The sequence below is a fragment of the Phalaenopsis equestris genome, unplaced genomic scaffold (assembly GCF_001263595.1).
Source record: "Phalaenopsis equestris unplaced genomic scaffold, ASM126359v1 Scaffold000425, whole genome shotgun sequence".
NCBI lineage: Eukaryota > Viridiplantae > Streptophyta > Magnoliopsida > Asparagales > Orchidaceae > Phalaenopsis > Phalaenopsis equestris.
Window position 1 is genome coordinate 168468 of NW_018164866.1, and position 12312 is coordinate 180779.

The 12312-nt window shown below is 33.6% G+C and overlaps 1 protein-coding gene across 3 annotated transcripts in view; it reads left to right on the forward strand.

Moving 5' to 3' along the window:
* Nucleotides 1-12312, forward strand: part of LOC110027348 (eukaryotic translation initiation factor 2 subunit beta-like) — a 34860-nt gene that overhangs the window by 20378 nt on the left and 2170 nt on the right. For 2 of the 3 annotated variants that reach the window (XM_020728731.1, XM_020728730.1), the window contains exon 10: nucleotides 9465-9803. In XM_020728731.1, the coding sequence (XP_020584390.1) occupies nucleotides 9465-9542 (78 nt within the window). In that variant the 3' untranslated portion in view covers nucleotides 9543-9803. Of the gene's footprint in view, nucleotides 1-9464; nucleotides 9804-12312 lie in introns of those variants that run through there. The other variant, XR_002294330.1, reaches the window with a different exon arrangement.

Sequence of the window (12312 nt, forward strand, 5' to 3'; positions counted from 1 at the left end):
GCGGGATTCGGTCTGGGTCGAGGAGGAAGAACGCGCGACGACGAGAGCAGAACGAGAGTTTTTTTGCAAGGGCAAAAATATCCTTTTCAGAGACGAAACTGTGCCGCGGGGTGATTCTCGCTTCTCGCTTTTCTCCGGCTTTAGCTTCGCTCTGCCGCGACGCTGCGAGCCAAACAATTTTTTTTCGCGATTGGGGACCGCGAAGCCGCAAAAAAGCGGCCCCAAACGGACCTCAAGAGGAAGAAACATGGGAACCAAATATCTTCCCTCAATTCATGTAGCTTTTGTTCAAGTACGATGGGAAGAGAGCGGGATGACAAATAATCCCATTGCATCAAATATTGACAACTTAACTTTATACACTCAAAAATCATCTAAGGACAACAAATCAAAGAGAGACAAACTGCGGTGTTAAGATTACAAGAAGCTTGATTATCTGAAATAAAGTGTTGGAAAATCTTTGGAAAGTCTACCGATTGGATGAAAAAATCAAAGGTGATGGGGAAAATCAGGCAAACACTACGTCAAATGAAGACAAGTCTCATGAAAATAATTCATTCAATAAGAAACAACTTGAATATTTCTCAAAACTTCTGAGACAACATTCTGAGTCTGCTACCAGCCTTATAGCACATCGCAGTAGTATTCCAACTGCTCTTGTTGCCCTAAATGGGAAGAATCAGTCTTGAATAGCAACTTTTAGAATATCTGATCACATGATAGATGATACCACTGCTTTCCAATCTTTCCATTTTTACATGCACCATGTTGTATTTAGAATCGCGGATGACCCCTTTTCATCTGTGGAAGGAAGAGGAAGTATGAAACTTACAAAGAACCTTTTTCTTCAATCTGTTCTTTATGTTCTTAAACTTAATTACAACTTATTCTATATTAGTAAACTTACTTTTCACTATGAATCATGTTATTAAATTCTACCCTAATTTATTGAATTTCAGGTGGACTCAAGGAAGCTGATTGACAATACTCGCCTGTATCATAGATTTATTTGCGCACTAGAACTCCACTTCAAAAGAACCGTCCTATCATTCACAATCCTTCGAGTCAAGTATTATATCTGAGTCTATTTCTCATGAGAGTCAAGCATGTTATGACATTTTCGCCTTGGACATTATAATCTCTTTTACATTAAATAGTTGTATTACATGGTTCTTATCAGTGTAAAACTAGCCAACTTATTAAACGCACTCGACAAATGTACCCAAGCCTGAAATACAAACTAACACATTCCTTCTTCATGGTTTATAGTGATATAAAGGGGCCCTCAAAAATAAAAAATACAAATGAGGCTAGGTGGTTTATTACCTTTATTGATGATCACATTAGAGGTACTCAAACATTTCTCATGAAAGAAAGATTTAAAATTGTCAACATATTTGAAGCCTTCAACAACATGATTCTCACTCAATTTCAAAGCAAAATTCAAATTCTCAAAATCAATAATGCGAAAGACTACCACAACTCCACTCTTGGCCCGTATCTCTATCAATAAACAGTAGCATTCATATAAGCTTTTGTATTGCCACATCCCAACAAAATGATGTGGCTGAGAGAAAGAACATATAATTTCTCGAAGTGACCCGTTTAATTCTATTTACTAACAATGTACCCTAATACTGCTTGGTGGATGCAATTCTCACATCTACTTATCTCATAAACATAATGCCTAACAGAGTGCTAAGCTTTAACAAACTTATTAACACCCTCATAAAATCCTACCGTATCAGTCCTTCACCTCTAACCTATCACTAAATATTTTTGTTTGCATCATTTTTGTTTATACATATCAACCACATTAGACCAAACTTGATCCCATGTCAATCAGATCTATCTTTGTGCGCTATTATTCAAACAAAAAGAGGTATAAATGTAACTCTTCATAACACAAAAAATTTTACAACTTTATGGATATCACATTATTTGGAAATCAATCATATTACCCCAAATCTAACATTCAAGAATTGAGCTGGAGAGAATATCAAATATGGGATGCCATTCATGAACCTCAAGCTCACCTCCCTTTTATTCCTGATAAACCCACTCTTGTCCTCACTATCACAAATTAACCTAAAAATGAACCTACTACACTAAATCCTCCAACAACTCTCACCAAGAATTAAGAACTATGTGTATACCAGAAAGAAAAAGCTCAATGAGCATGTAAGAGCACAATATGCAAAATCACGAATGCAAATCATCGGAACCAACTCCACATGCCTCCTGTGTTCATACAGAGGTTGGGTCAACACTTCATGAACACTACGAGAAAGGAGCACAAGAATGCACAAAACACCCGATAGAAAAATATGTGACCTATGAAAAGTTATACTCATACAAATCTTTTGTTCAGATCTTGGAAAATGTGCATGTTCCAAATTCCAAGAGGTCTTATCTATTCCTGCTTGGAAAAATGTCATGGAAGAAGAGGATCTTACCCTAAAAAAAAGTAGTACCTGAATCACAATAACTTGGCACCCGGGAAAAGAACTGTAGGGTGCAAATGTGTATTCACTGTTAAATGCAAAGTAGATGAGTGCATAAAAAGATTTAAGGCTAGACCTGTAGCAAAAGAGTTCACTCAGTTCTATGGGATTGACTACCAAAAGACATGCAGCAGTGACGAAACTCAATATAGTAAGTGTATTGTTGTCATTGACTGTCAATTAGGGCCGACCTTTACATCAACTAGACATCAAAAATACATTTCTTATTAGGGATCTAAAAGAAGTGTATACAGAGATACATCCAGTATTAAGAAACAGTACAAATAATCACATTGTACTAACTAAAGAAATCATTGTATAAGCTGAAATAATCTCCAATAACATAGTTTGAAAAGTTAACCACGACTATTATTGTCAATTGGTACTATCGGTGTCAAATTGATCATTCTTTATTTGTGAAATCAAATTAAGAATATATGATAGCCATCCTTATTTTATATGTAAATGACATTATTCTTACATGCAATGATGTAAGGTAAGTTGAAACAATCAAAATAATAATGACTTCTGAGTTTGAGATCAAAGATCTTGAAACTTTAAAGTACTTCCTGGGAATAGAAGTAGCTAGATCTAAAAAAGACATTATCATATCCTGGAGAAAATACATCCTTTACATATTAAAGTGACAAGAATGTTGGGATGTAAACCAACAGATCTCAATCGACGTGCATCAAAAGGAGAGGATAACACCCCAGTTAAAAAAAAGTATCAAAGACTTGCGTGGAAATTTATTTATATGGTACATACATGACATGACATTATTTTTTATATCAGTGTAGTGAGCCAACATATGAATAATTCAAATGATCATTTAGAAGCGCTTTTCGAATCGGAGGTACCTAAAGATGACTCTAGGACATGGATTGATATTCAAGAAAATGAGAAATGTGACATTAAAATATATCATGATGCTAGTTGGACAGGAGTGATTGATATAAGATCTACCACGGGTTATTGTTCATTTGTATGGGGTAACTTTGTTAGATGGAAAAGTAAAAAAGAAACTGTGGTGCCAAGAAGTTGTGCAGAATCTGAGTTTCGTACTCTGGTCTTATCAATTTGTGAAGAGATGTGGTTAAAGAACTACTGGTGAAACTTCACATGAAGAACCAAAACGCTATTAAGATGTTCAATGATAGTTAATAAATCATTAGTGTTTGACAGAATTCAATACACTGTGATCGAACTAATTATATAGAGATTCACATGCATTTATCTTTGAGAAGGTCAATGGAGGGGTCTTTCAGCTATGCTATATCCCAACTCAGTATCAGATTGCTGACATTCTTACTAAGGCTCTTTTTCGACATTGCTTTTCCTGATCTTAGTAACAAGTTTGTGATGTATGACATCTACAACCCAACTTGAAGGAGAATGTTATGTGTGAATCCTGACTGGACTATGAATGCCTTGCAGCAAAATACAATTTCCAATGGCAGAAATTTGGTGCTAGAAATGAAGTCCAACACCATACTTGACACCCTAGTGCCATTAGGAGCACCTAGGCGCCAAGATCAGAACTCCCAAAAACCTGGTGCCTGGAGTGGCGACTAGGTGCCCAGAACCTTCATTTAGAACCCGAGCGATTACAATTCAGATAGAGCACGTGGAAAGGCTGCGCGGGAGTGGCACTAGTGCCAGGAGCGATTTCTCTTCCAATAGAGATTTAAGCCCTCAATTTACGAAACGTTTCTCTCAGCACTACATGTAACAGGAGCTGGTAGAACAAGCTGTGCAGTGAGTTCTATGTTGGATTTCAAAGGTTTGCACTTGTCGGATCGGGAGAGGAGCGTTCGTGAGTTCTAGGCATGTAGAGGAACTCTGAGGGTGGTGTAATTTGTAAATTTCTACTCATTTCCTAGTGGACTTTTTTGGTGTGTTGTAGTTTTTTGATTTTTTTTCGTTCTCTGATTTTTTCAAGTTAAATCTTATGTGCTTTTATGAATTTCTTGTGTTGTGCATTTTTGTTCAATTTTTGTTCTGAATTTCTCGAATCGTTAAGTTTTTTGCGGTGTGATTTGCTTGTGAATCGATCAAATTTGATTTTCTTGTCCCAACAAGTGGTAGCAAAGTGAGGTGTTTGGAAGATCTTTGATTTGAGTGGGAGCAATGACCCAAAAAGTGGGGTAGAAGGTGGAGAAGTTCAACGGTTTGAATTTTGCGTTATGGAAAATGCAAGTTAAAGATTTGTTGCTTCAAAAGAATTTGTATCTGCCACTAGAAGGACTCCCTGAAAATCATGAGTCTGTGACTCTGAAAGAATGAGAAATGCTTGATTGAACAACATTAGGTTTGATTCGTGTTTCACTTTTCTCATCCGTTGCTTTGAATATTGTTAATTAGAAACTACTATAGATCTCGCGACAACACTAACATGGATGTTTTTGCTGAAGAGAAAATTTAATTTGAAGATGATGAAAGGGAGTTCGGTGGCTGAACATTTGACTAATTTCAATACTGTTTCAAACTAATTGTGTTTTCTGGGCATCAAATTCGATGACGAGGTAAGAACATTGTTAATTCTATCTTCATTGTCCGATAGTTGGGATGGACTAGTTACAACGGTGAGTAACTCTTCAGGTAATATGAAGTTAAACTTTGATGACATCATGTGGTTAGTGCTGAATGAAGAAATTCACAAGAAAAAGAGCATTGAAACTTTAAATTCTGTGTTGAATGTTGAAAACAGAGAAAATAATCTAGATTGAAATATAGTCAAAGACAGATTCAAGTTCAGGGGAGGAAGTCCAAGCCAGGAAGAGGAAATGACAAAAATGAATGCTAGAAGTACGTGAAGAAATGTCATTTCAAGAAGGATTGTAAAGCTTCGAAAAAAACTGGTGGTGGAGGTCAAGAGAAATCTCCTGACAAATATCTTCACAGGAGAAAGCCAAGGTGACTCCCTAGTTTTATCCTTAGACAATATTTAATATTAAATAATATATTCAGGTGCTTCTTTTCATGCTTGCTCCAACAAGAGATTTAAAAACTACAGTCATAGCGATCTAGAGAAAGTGTATTTGGGAGATGGCAAAGCCCGCGGTATTGTAGAAAATGGTGATGTTGATATCATGTTGCCATATGGAAAATTATGGAAGCTAAATGAAGCTTGACATGTTCCAATTTTGAAGAGAAATTTGATCTTAGGGAGCCAGTTTGCTAGGTCATGGAACGTGATTACCTTCACAAGTGATTCATGGAAGATTACCAGGTGGGTAATGATGTTGAGTGAGGGCAACATTGGAGGCACTCATTACCTGATTATTGGTATGACATAATCCATTGATGTGGCTGGAACAAAGGTTAATGCAGGTTTTTGACATTTCAGGTTTGGTCATATGAGCGAGAAATATATGACGTCCCTACTTTCTGAAACAAGCTTGAGGATTTAAAATCTATAGATTTAGATTTTTGTGAAGAGCGTGTATATGACAAACAAATGAATGTTTCTTCAAATTGGGTCAATGGTGATGTGTAAGAAGCTAGAGTTAGTGCATACTATTGTATGAGGTCCCACTGTAGTTTAATCCATTGAAGGTTCTCATTATTTTATCACTTTTATAAATGATCACCTTAGAAAGTTATGTGTTTACTTCTTAAAGCATAAATATGATGTATTTGAGATGTTTAAGAGTAGAAGCTATCATAGAAAATTATACATATTTGATGTTGAAGTGTCTCAGATCAAATAATGATGACGAGTGTCATGATCATAGGTTGATGAGTTGATGTGCTTCAGAAGGAATCGGGCATGATTTCACTGTTCCAAGGACACCGCAATAGAATGGTGTGATTGGGCTTATGAATAAAATCATCAAAGAGTGTGATAGGAGTATAAGATTGCATGCAGGCTTGCCAAAGCAGTTATGGGCAAAAGCAGTGAACTCTACAGTTTATCTGATAAATTGTGGTTCATCAGTTCCTTTGAATGAAAACTTACCTGTGGAAGCTTAGAGTAACAAAGATATAATTCTATCTCATTTGAAATTATTTGGATGTTCAACATATGTTCATGTTGTTGTAGGATACAAAGTAAACTTGACTAAAAATCTGTTAAGTGCACTCTCATTAAATATGATTTAGATGAATTTGGGTACAAATTTTGGGACCATCGTAATCAAAAGTTTATAAGGAGCGGAGATGTTCTATTCAATGAAATGGAGATGGACAAGGACATGAACACAACTTAGGATTGTCCCCCGTCAGCTACTTTCGAAGAGTCATTCAAGACATAAAAGACAATGTTGATCGGGAAGATGGAGAAAGGACATGGACTCAATCTGATGAAGCTTAAGAAGTTTCTTAGTCACCTGTTACTGAAGTTAGGAGGTCCAACAGAGTCACACAACCAACATAAAGGTATTTTCCTTCTTTATATTATCTTTTGCTAACTGATAGTGGTGAACTAGAGGTCTATGAAGAGGACACTCATGTTGAAGATTCAAAAGAGTGAGAGTTTGCCATGGATGATGAGATGAAGTCATTGAGGTTAAATTGGACTTGAGATTTGTCATTATTACTAGATAACAAAGAGTCATGCACAATAAGTGGGTCTACATGCTGCAAGTAGAGTCAGATGATAACAAATGCTAATTAGAAAAACTTTATGTGAAGGGGTTTTAACATAAGAAATGAGTGAACTACATAAAATATTTTCTTATATAGTAAATATGACAACTTTAAGTTGTATTGAGCTTGGTAACTTGAACGTGTGATCTTCAATCTTTCATATCCCATTTTTAGGATCATTAATTTTTGGTGCAGAGTTCTTCTCGGTGAGATAATCATCTTTTTCTTCACCACAGAAACACATAACAAATTGAGACCATTGGAGGAAGTTGTTGCCATGTAGTTTGTCATTGGTGATGCAAGAAAAGATTTCGGATGCGACCATCCTTGGTTTAGGTTCAGAAGTAGCTTTCATGCCGTAGATTTTCGCTGGAGAGAAAAGCTGACTGTTTTCGACCACCAATGAGAAATTTTGTTGCCTGCACGAGATTTTTTACTAGAAAGAAGTTATCTGTCGTCAACACGAGAGCGAATGTCTGTCGTTGACATACGATTTTCACTAGAGAGAAACTGTCTCGCCTTATGGACTCAATCAGAGAAATTCATAAGTTTCCCTTTGACAACGAAGGTCAAGTGATGTCACAGTTAAGAAGTGTCACCACACAATTAAGGAGTGTCACCACACAAGAAGGTCTGATGGAGGCTGCTGGGTGGTACTGAGGCGAGTAGAAGATCGGCGGTGGCTGCTGGAGAAGCCTGACATGCACTGTTGGGTGCTGTAGAAATGCAGAAGAGACATAATTTAGTTGAGTGTGATATTTCTATACAATCAATATTTTGTTTTTATTTATATCTATTAAAAATCATTTTCGAAATTAAGATCTGATAGTATAATATTATAATATTTACATCATTATATTTATTCAATATAATTATATATAAATATTAGGTTATTTATTATTTATATCGTAATATCATTTATGTTATAGTAAAGAAAATGCTCATTTAATATAGCATTTATTTAATATGGTCTAAATAATTGTATTCAATAAATATTATAGTATTTGTAATGTAAATAGATGTTATGCCCTTTTTGGCCATTTATTTTTAACTCTAGTTTATACGCTCATTTATATCTTCATTCGTTTATATAACTTAATAAATCCTATTACATCTCAGTATCACAATTATCTTTTATTAATATTATGCATTATGCCTATTAAAATTACATATCATATATTTATTTTGAAGTGTTTATCTTCTAATTTTTTTTCATTTATTTTAGTTAATGTCTCCTTGAAATTATATCACATGCAAAAAAGAATGCATTAATGTCTCTCATTTTGAGTATTCATTCAATGCATATTTATAACCAACATAAAGTATACTTGGCACCTCATTTTAAACATTCATTGTAAGCATTAATATAGCTCATGATTGTAATAGTATTAAGATAGTTTTAACTATAGTAATGGTAATAAACGGTGATATCAAATATATAAATACATAATAATTTTTTTTATGTTGAAGTGATAAAAATTATATTAATATATTGTTATTTTATTATATAAATTATTTTAAAATAATTTAAATATTTATTACATCATTCGGTGTAACTTCCAGTTTAATATTGGTTTAATCATTGAATCATGAGCCTTTTTCTCTTCTGGTTTGATGCCCGGTTCGAGTTTTATAATCTTGATATTAATAGTGGTGATGATGATATGATATCAGTGATAATAATATTGGTACTACAAATAATGATAATTATAATAATTATAATAGTAATAATAGTATTTGTAATTATATTATTTGTAAATGTAGTAATAATAGAAGTGATAATTGTAATATAATAATAGTAATAGTAATAAACAGTGAGTAATAATAATAATCGTAGCATTTTACATACATAGCACACAATTCTTATGTATTTATATATTTAGCTACAAAACTTTCATATTTACATGGTACTAAACTTTAGTATTTACGTGCATGACACTCTAATCTTTAGCATCACAAAAACATTATTGTGTCCGACTTTTCAGAAGTGAAATACACATGTTTATGTATATGTTTATAACATCAAAAGGGTATAAGTGTAAATATCAAACTTTTAGTGTTAGATATGTAAATAAATTAGAATTGTTGTATGTGTACAAATTCTCATACTAAAAGTTTGTTCTATCAAAAGAAATCTTCACCTTAAAAAAAAAAGAAATCCTTTCCTCGAGTTAAACTTCATGCATTATTATGAAACATCGAAGTACACTTTGTCAATTTGACCTATTTGCACTCCTAATGGATGATATCAATATTAACTTAGTAGGAACATAAAATGACTTTTTGATGTTTATGTAAGATGATGGATATTTTCAAATATGCTCCCAATGATCATTTAATTTGAGCCCATGTTTTATTTTTTCGTTGCAGTGTGGCTCTTCTCGATCAGTTGCTCCAATCAAGGCCGGCTTTGTTGCTCGTGTCGGTCGCCGTAAAGCGGTTGCTTGATTCACCCATGATTGCTTTGCCGTGAATTTTTTCAAGCATTCGAGCCGATTCGACATTTGAACCATGTATTTCTCTCCAAGTTTTTTTGTGCTTTGTTGTTCCTTTTTTTTATCTTAAATGGTGAATTGATGCAATGAGCTGCTGGATGTTGATTGTTAAGTTACAGAATTACTTAAGAAAATGCTGCCTGCTTCTATTACTGTTGTTCAAATGCTGTCCTTTAAACAAAGATATAAATGTTAGAAGAATAATTTGCAACATATTTTATCCACTCGATTTCAATGCCAAATGACATTATATGGTGGCAGGGGGGGTTCAGCAAGCTGATGCATGCTCATTTACATACATAGCACCCTATTTCTATGTATTTACATATCAAGTACCCAAATCTTTCATATAATATCAAAAGAATCAACTTTTTAACTTTTAAAAAGTGAAATACAGCTTTCCATGCATAGTTAAGGTGGTGGTATGTATGTAAAAAGTGAAGTTTATGCAAATACATGGAAATTGAGTGGTATGTATGTAAATATTCTCTTATTTTTATTTTTATTTCAGAGTAGGACTTATGGCTGAAGCTGCTATTCTTTGGCAGCCCAAAAAGCTTGTCTGAATCAAGAAAACAATACTTAATTCAGTACAGTTCATGTTTTAAATTCGTTTTGACAGAATTGATCAATTTAAACTATTATGCATAATATTCTCTCTAAAATTTAATTAGGATGAATCTCGAGTCGTTTGATTTACTTTAAAAAGAGTGCAATATACAAACAGTCAATTAAAGTAATTATTATCATCAAAGCTAATGAATTAAGCACAACACTTTGCTGTGCAACATATGTGATCTGGAGCTTCTTGTAGGTGTTACATTTGATGATCATAAGGATATGAATGATACCCTCTCTCTATTCCCACTACACCTCATCTTCTATTTTATCTATGAATTTCTAGACCTAAACAGAGAGCTCATTGACACGGAGTATCTTAATCTTGATTCGGAAGAGTGACACAGGAGCGTCAATATTAGTGTTGTCCATATTATGGTAAGGTTTAATTTTTATGTTTTGGTTCTCTGTTTTTATGTGTTTTTCTATTTGGATGACAAACTTGTAATAAGAGGGGTCTTAGTGTTTATAAATAGGATGTCATGTGTTGTATCGCGGTACTGTTGGAATTATGTAGAAAGATGTGAAAGCTTTAACTCCGTAGATTCCTGGATAAGAAAGTATTTGTATCAAGTATCAATGGCATCGGGTGGTGACAACTATGTCCCTTTGTTGTTGGTAGTGACATCTCGGGTCTCTTGTATATTGTATCTTTTGTCTGATTCTTATTTACATTTTCTTCCATATTTTTCCTGATTTTCAATTTCTTGTTTTTGATTTCAGTTTTTTTACTTTTTTATACTGTACCCTAATTATATGCATTAAGTTAGCACCACGTCAGGATTTCAAAAGACATGAGATTACCAATTCATTATAAAAGTAGAAAATGAAGCCGAGAAAGTTCAAATTTGTCAGTTTCATGCGGATTATGTGAAGCAGAGTGAATTAAATTTTTATTTTCTTTAGAAATATTTTAAAATAAAAAATTAATATTTTAAATTTAATTTGAGCTTTAGTTCGAATAAAACATGAAATTAATTCAAACAGATGATTTTAATCAGACCGAACATGAATAGACGATTAATAAGTTATTTCAAACATGCGCCGAACGTGAACAAAACAAAAAATAAACAATTCGAATATGAATAAGCCTCTAGCTTGCTCAACTTTGATCATTTACACCTCTATTAGTGATGCCCATATTATATTGAAGTTCAATTTTTATGCTTTATTTCTTTTATGTGTTTTTCTATTTGGATGTGAAACTTATATGGTATAGAAGGTTTTGTGTTGTATTAGCAGACTTTTGAAATGATGTAGAAAGAGGTGTGAGCTTTAGCTCCATAGATTTCTGGATGGAAATGTCTCTGTATCCAAGATTTCATGTGGTGGCAACAATATCCCTTCGTTATTGGTGGTGACATCCCGTTCTTTTGTATATTGTATCTTTTATTTGGTTAGTGTAATCTTTTGTATTTTCTTTCATATTTCTTTGATTTTCAGTGTCTTGTTTTTTATTTCTATTTTTTACTTTTTCTTGCTATTTTCTTGTTAATTTATGCACCCATGCCCCCTTTTGCCAATTTCATTTTGGTATCAAAGTTTTGGATTCTTGACTCCAATTATTGTCAAGATTGTTTAGTCAAGATTCTCTAGCCTTTCTTTTGTATGTTGTCGAGCAATTCCATATTTTTGTTCACAAATTAGAGGTTTCTTGGCATTACATCTTTTCTGTTTATTATAGTTGGCGAGATTTCTACTCCATATTGTCCCCACTGGTGTTGTTCTTGCTATTTTCCTTATTTCGAACTGTGATATTCTTCTCATTACATTGTTTCTTTTCCCTTCTTGTCGCCCTTAAGATAAAAAGAATTTTCTTGCTGCATTTTAGATAATCTCTTTATCTATTCTCATATGACTGTTTTTGAAAATAGTTTATGTATACATTCAATTTTTTTTTTCAATAATTTATTGTTTACCTTGAAAAAATAGAAAAACATTGGCCTAGACATTTTTCATTTCCCATACGGCTGTCGGCATTTTCAACATTTTCTTAGGAAAGAAACAAGAACATTTTTGGTTTAGCCTCTTCATCTAGCAAATACTTGGAGAGAATAACTAGCAGATTAATATTAAGCATGAAGAATGTGTGATATCATTATTTC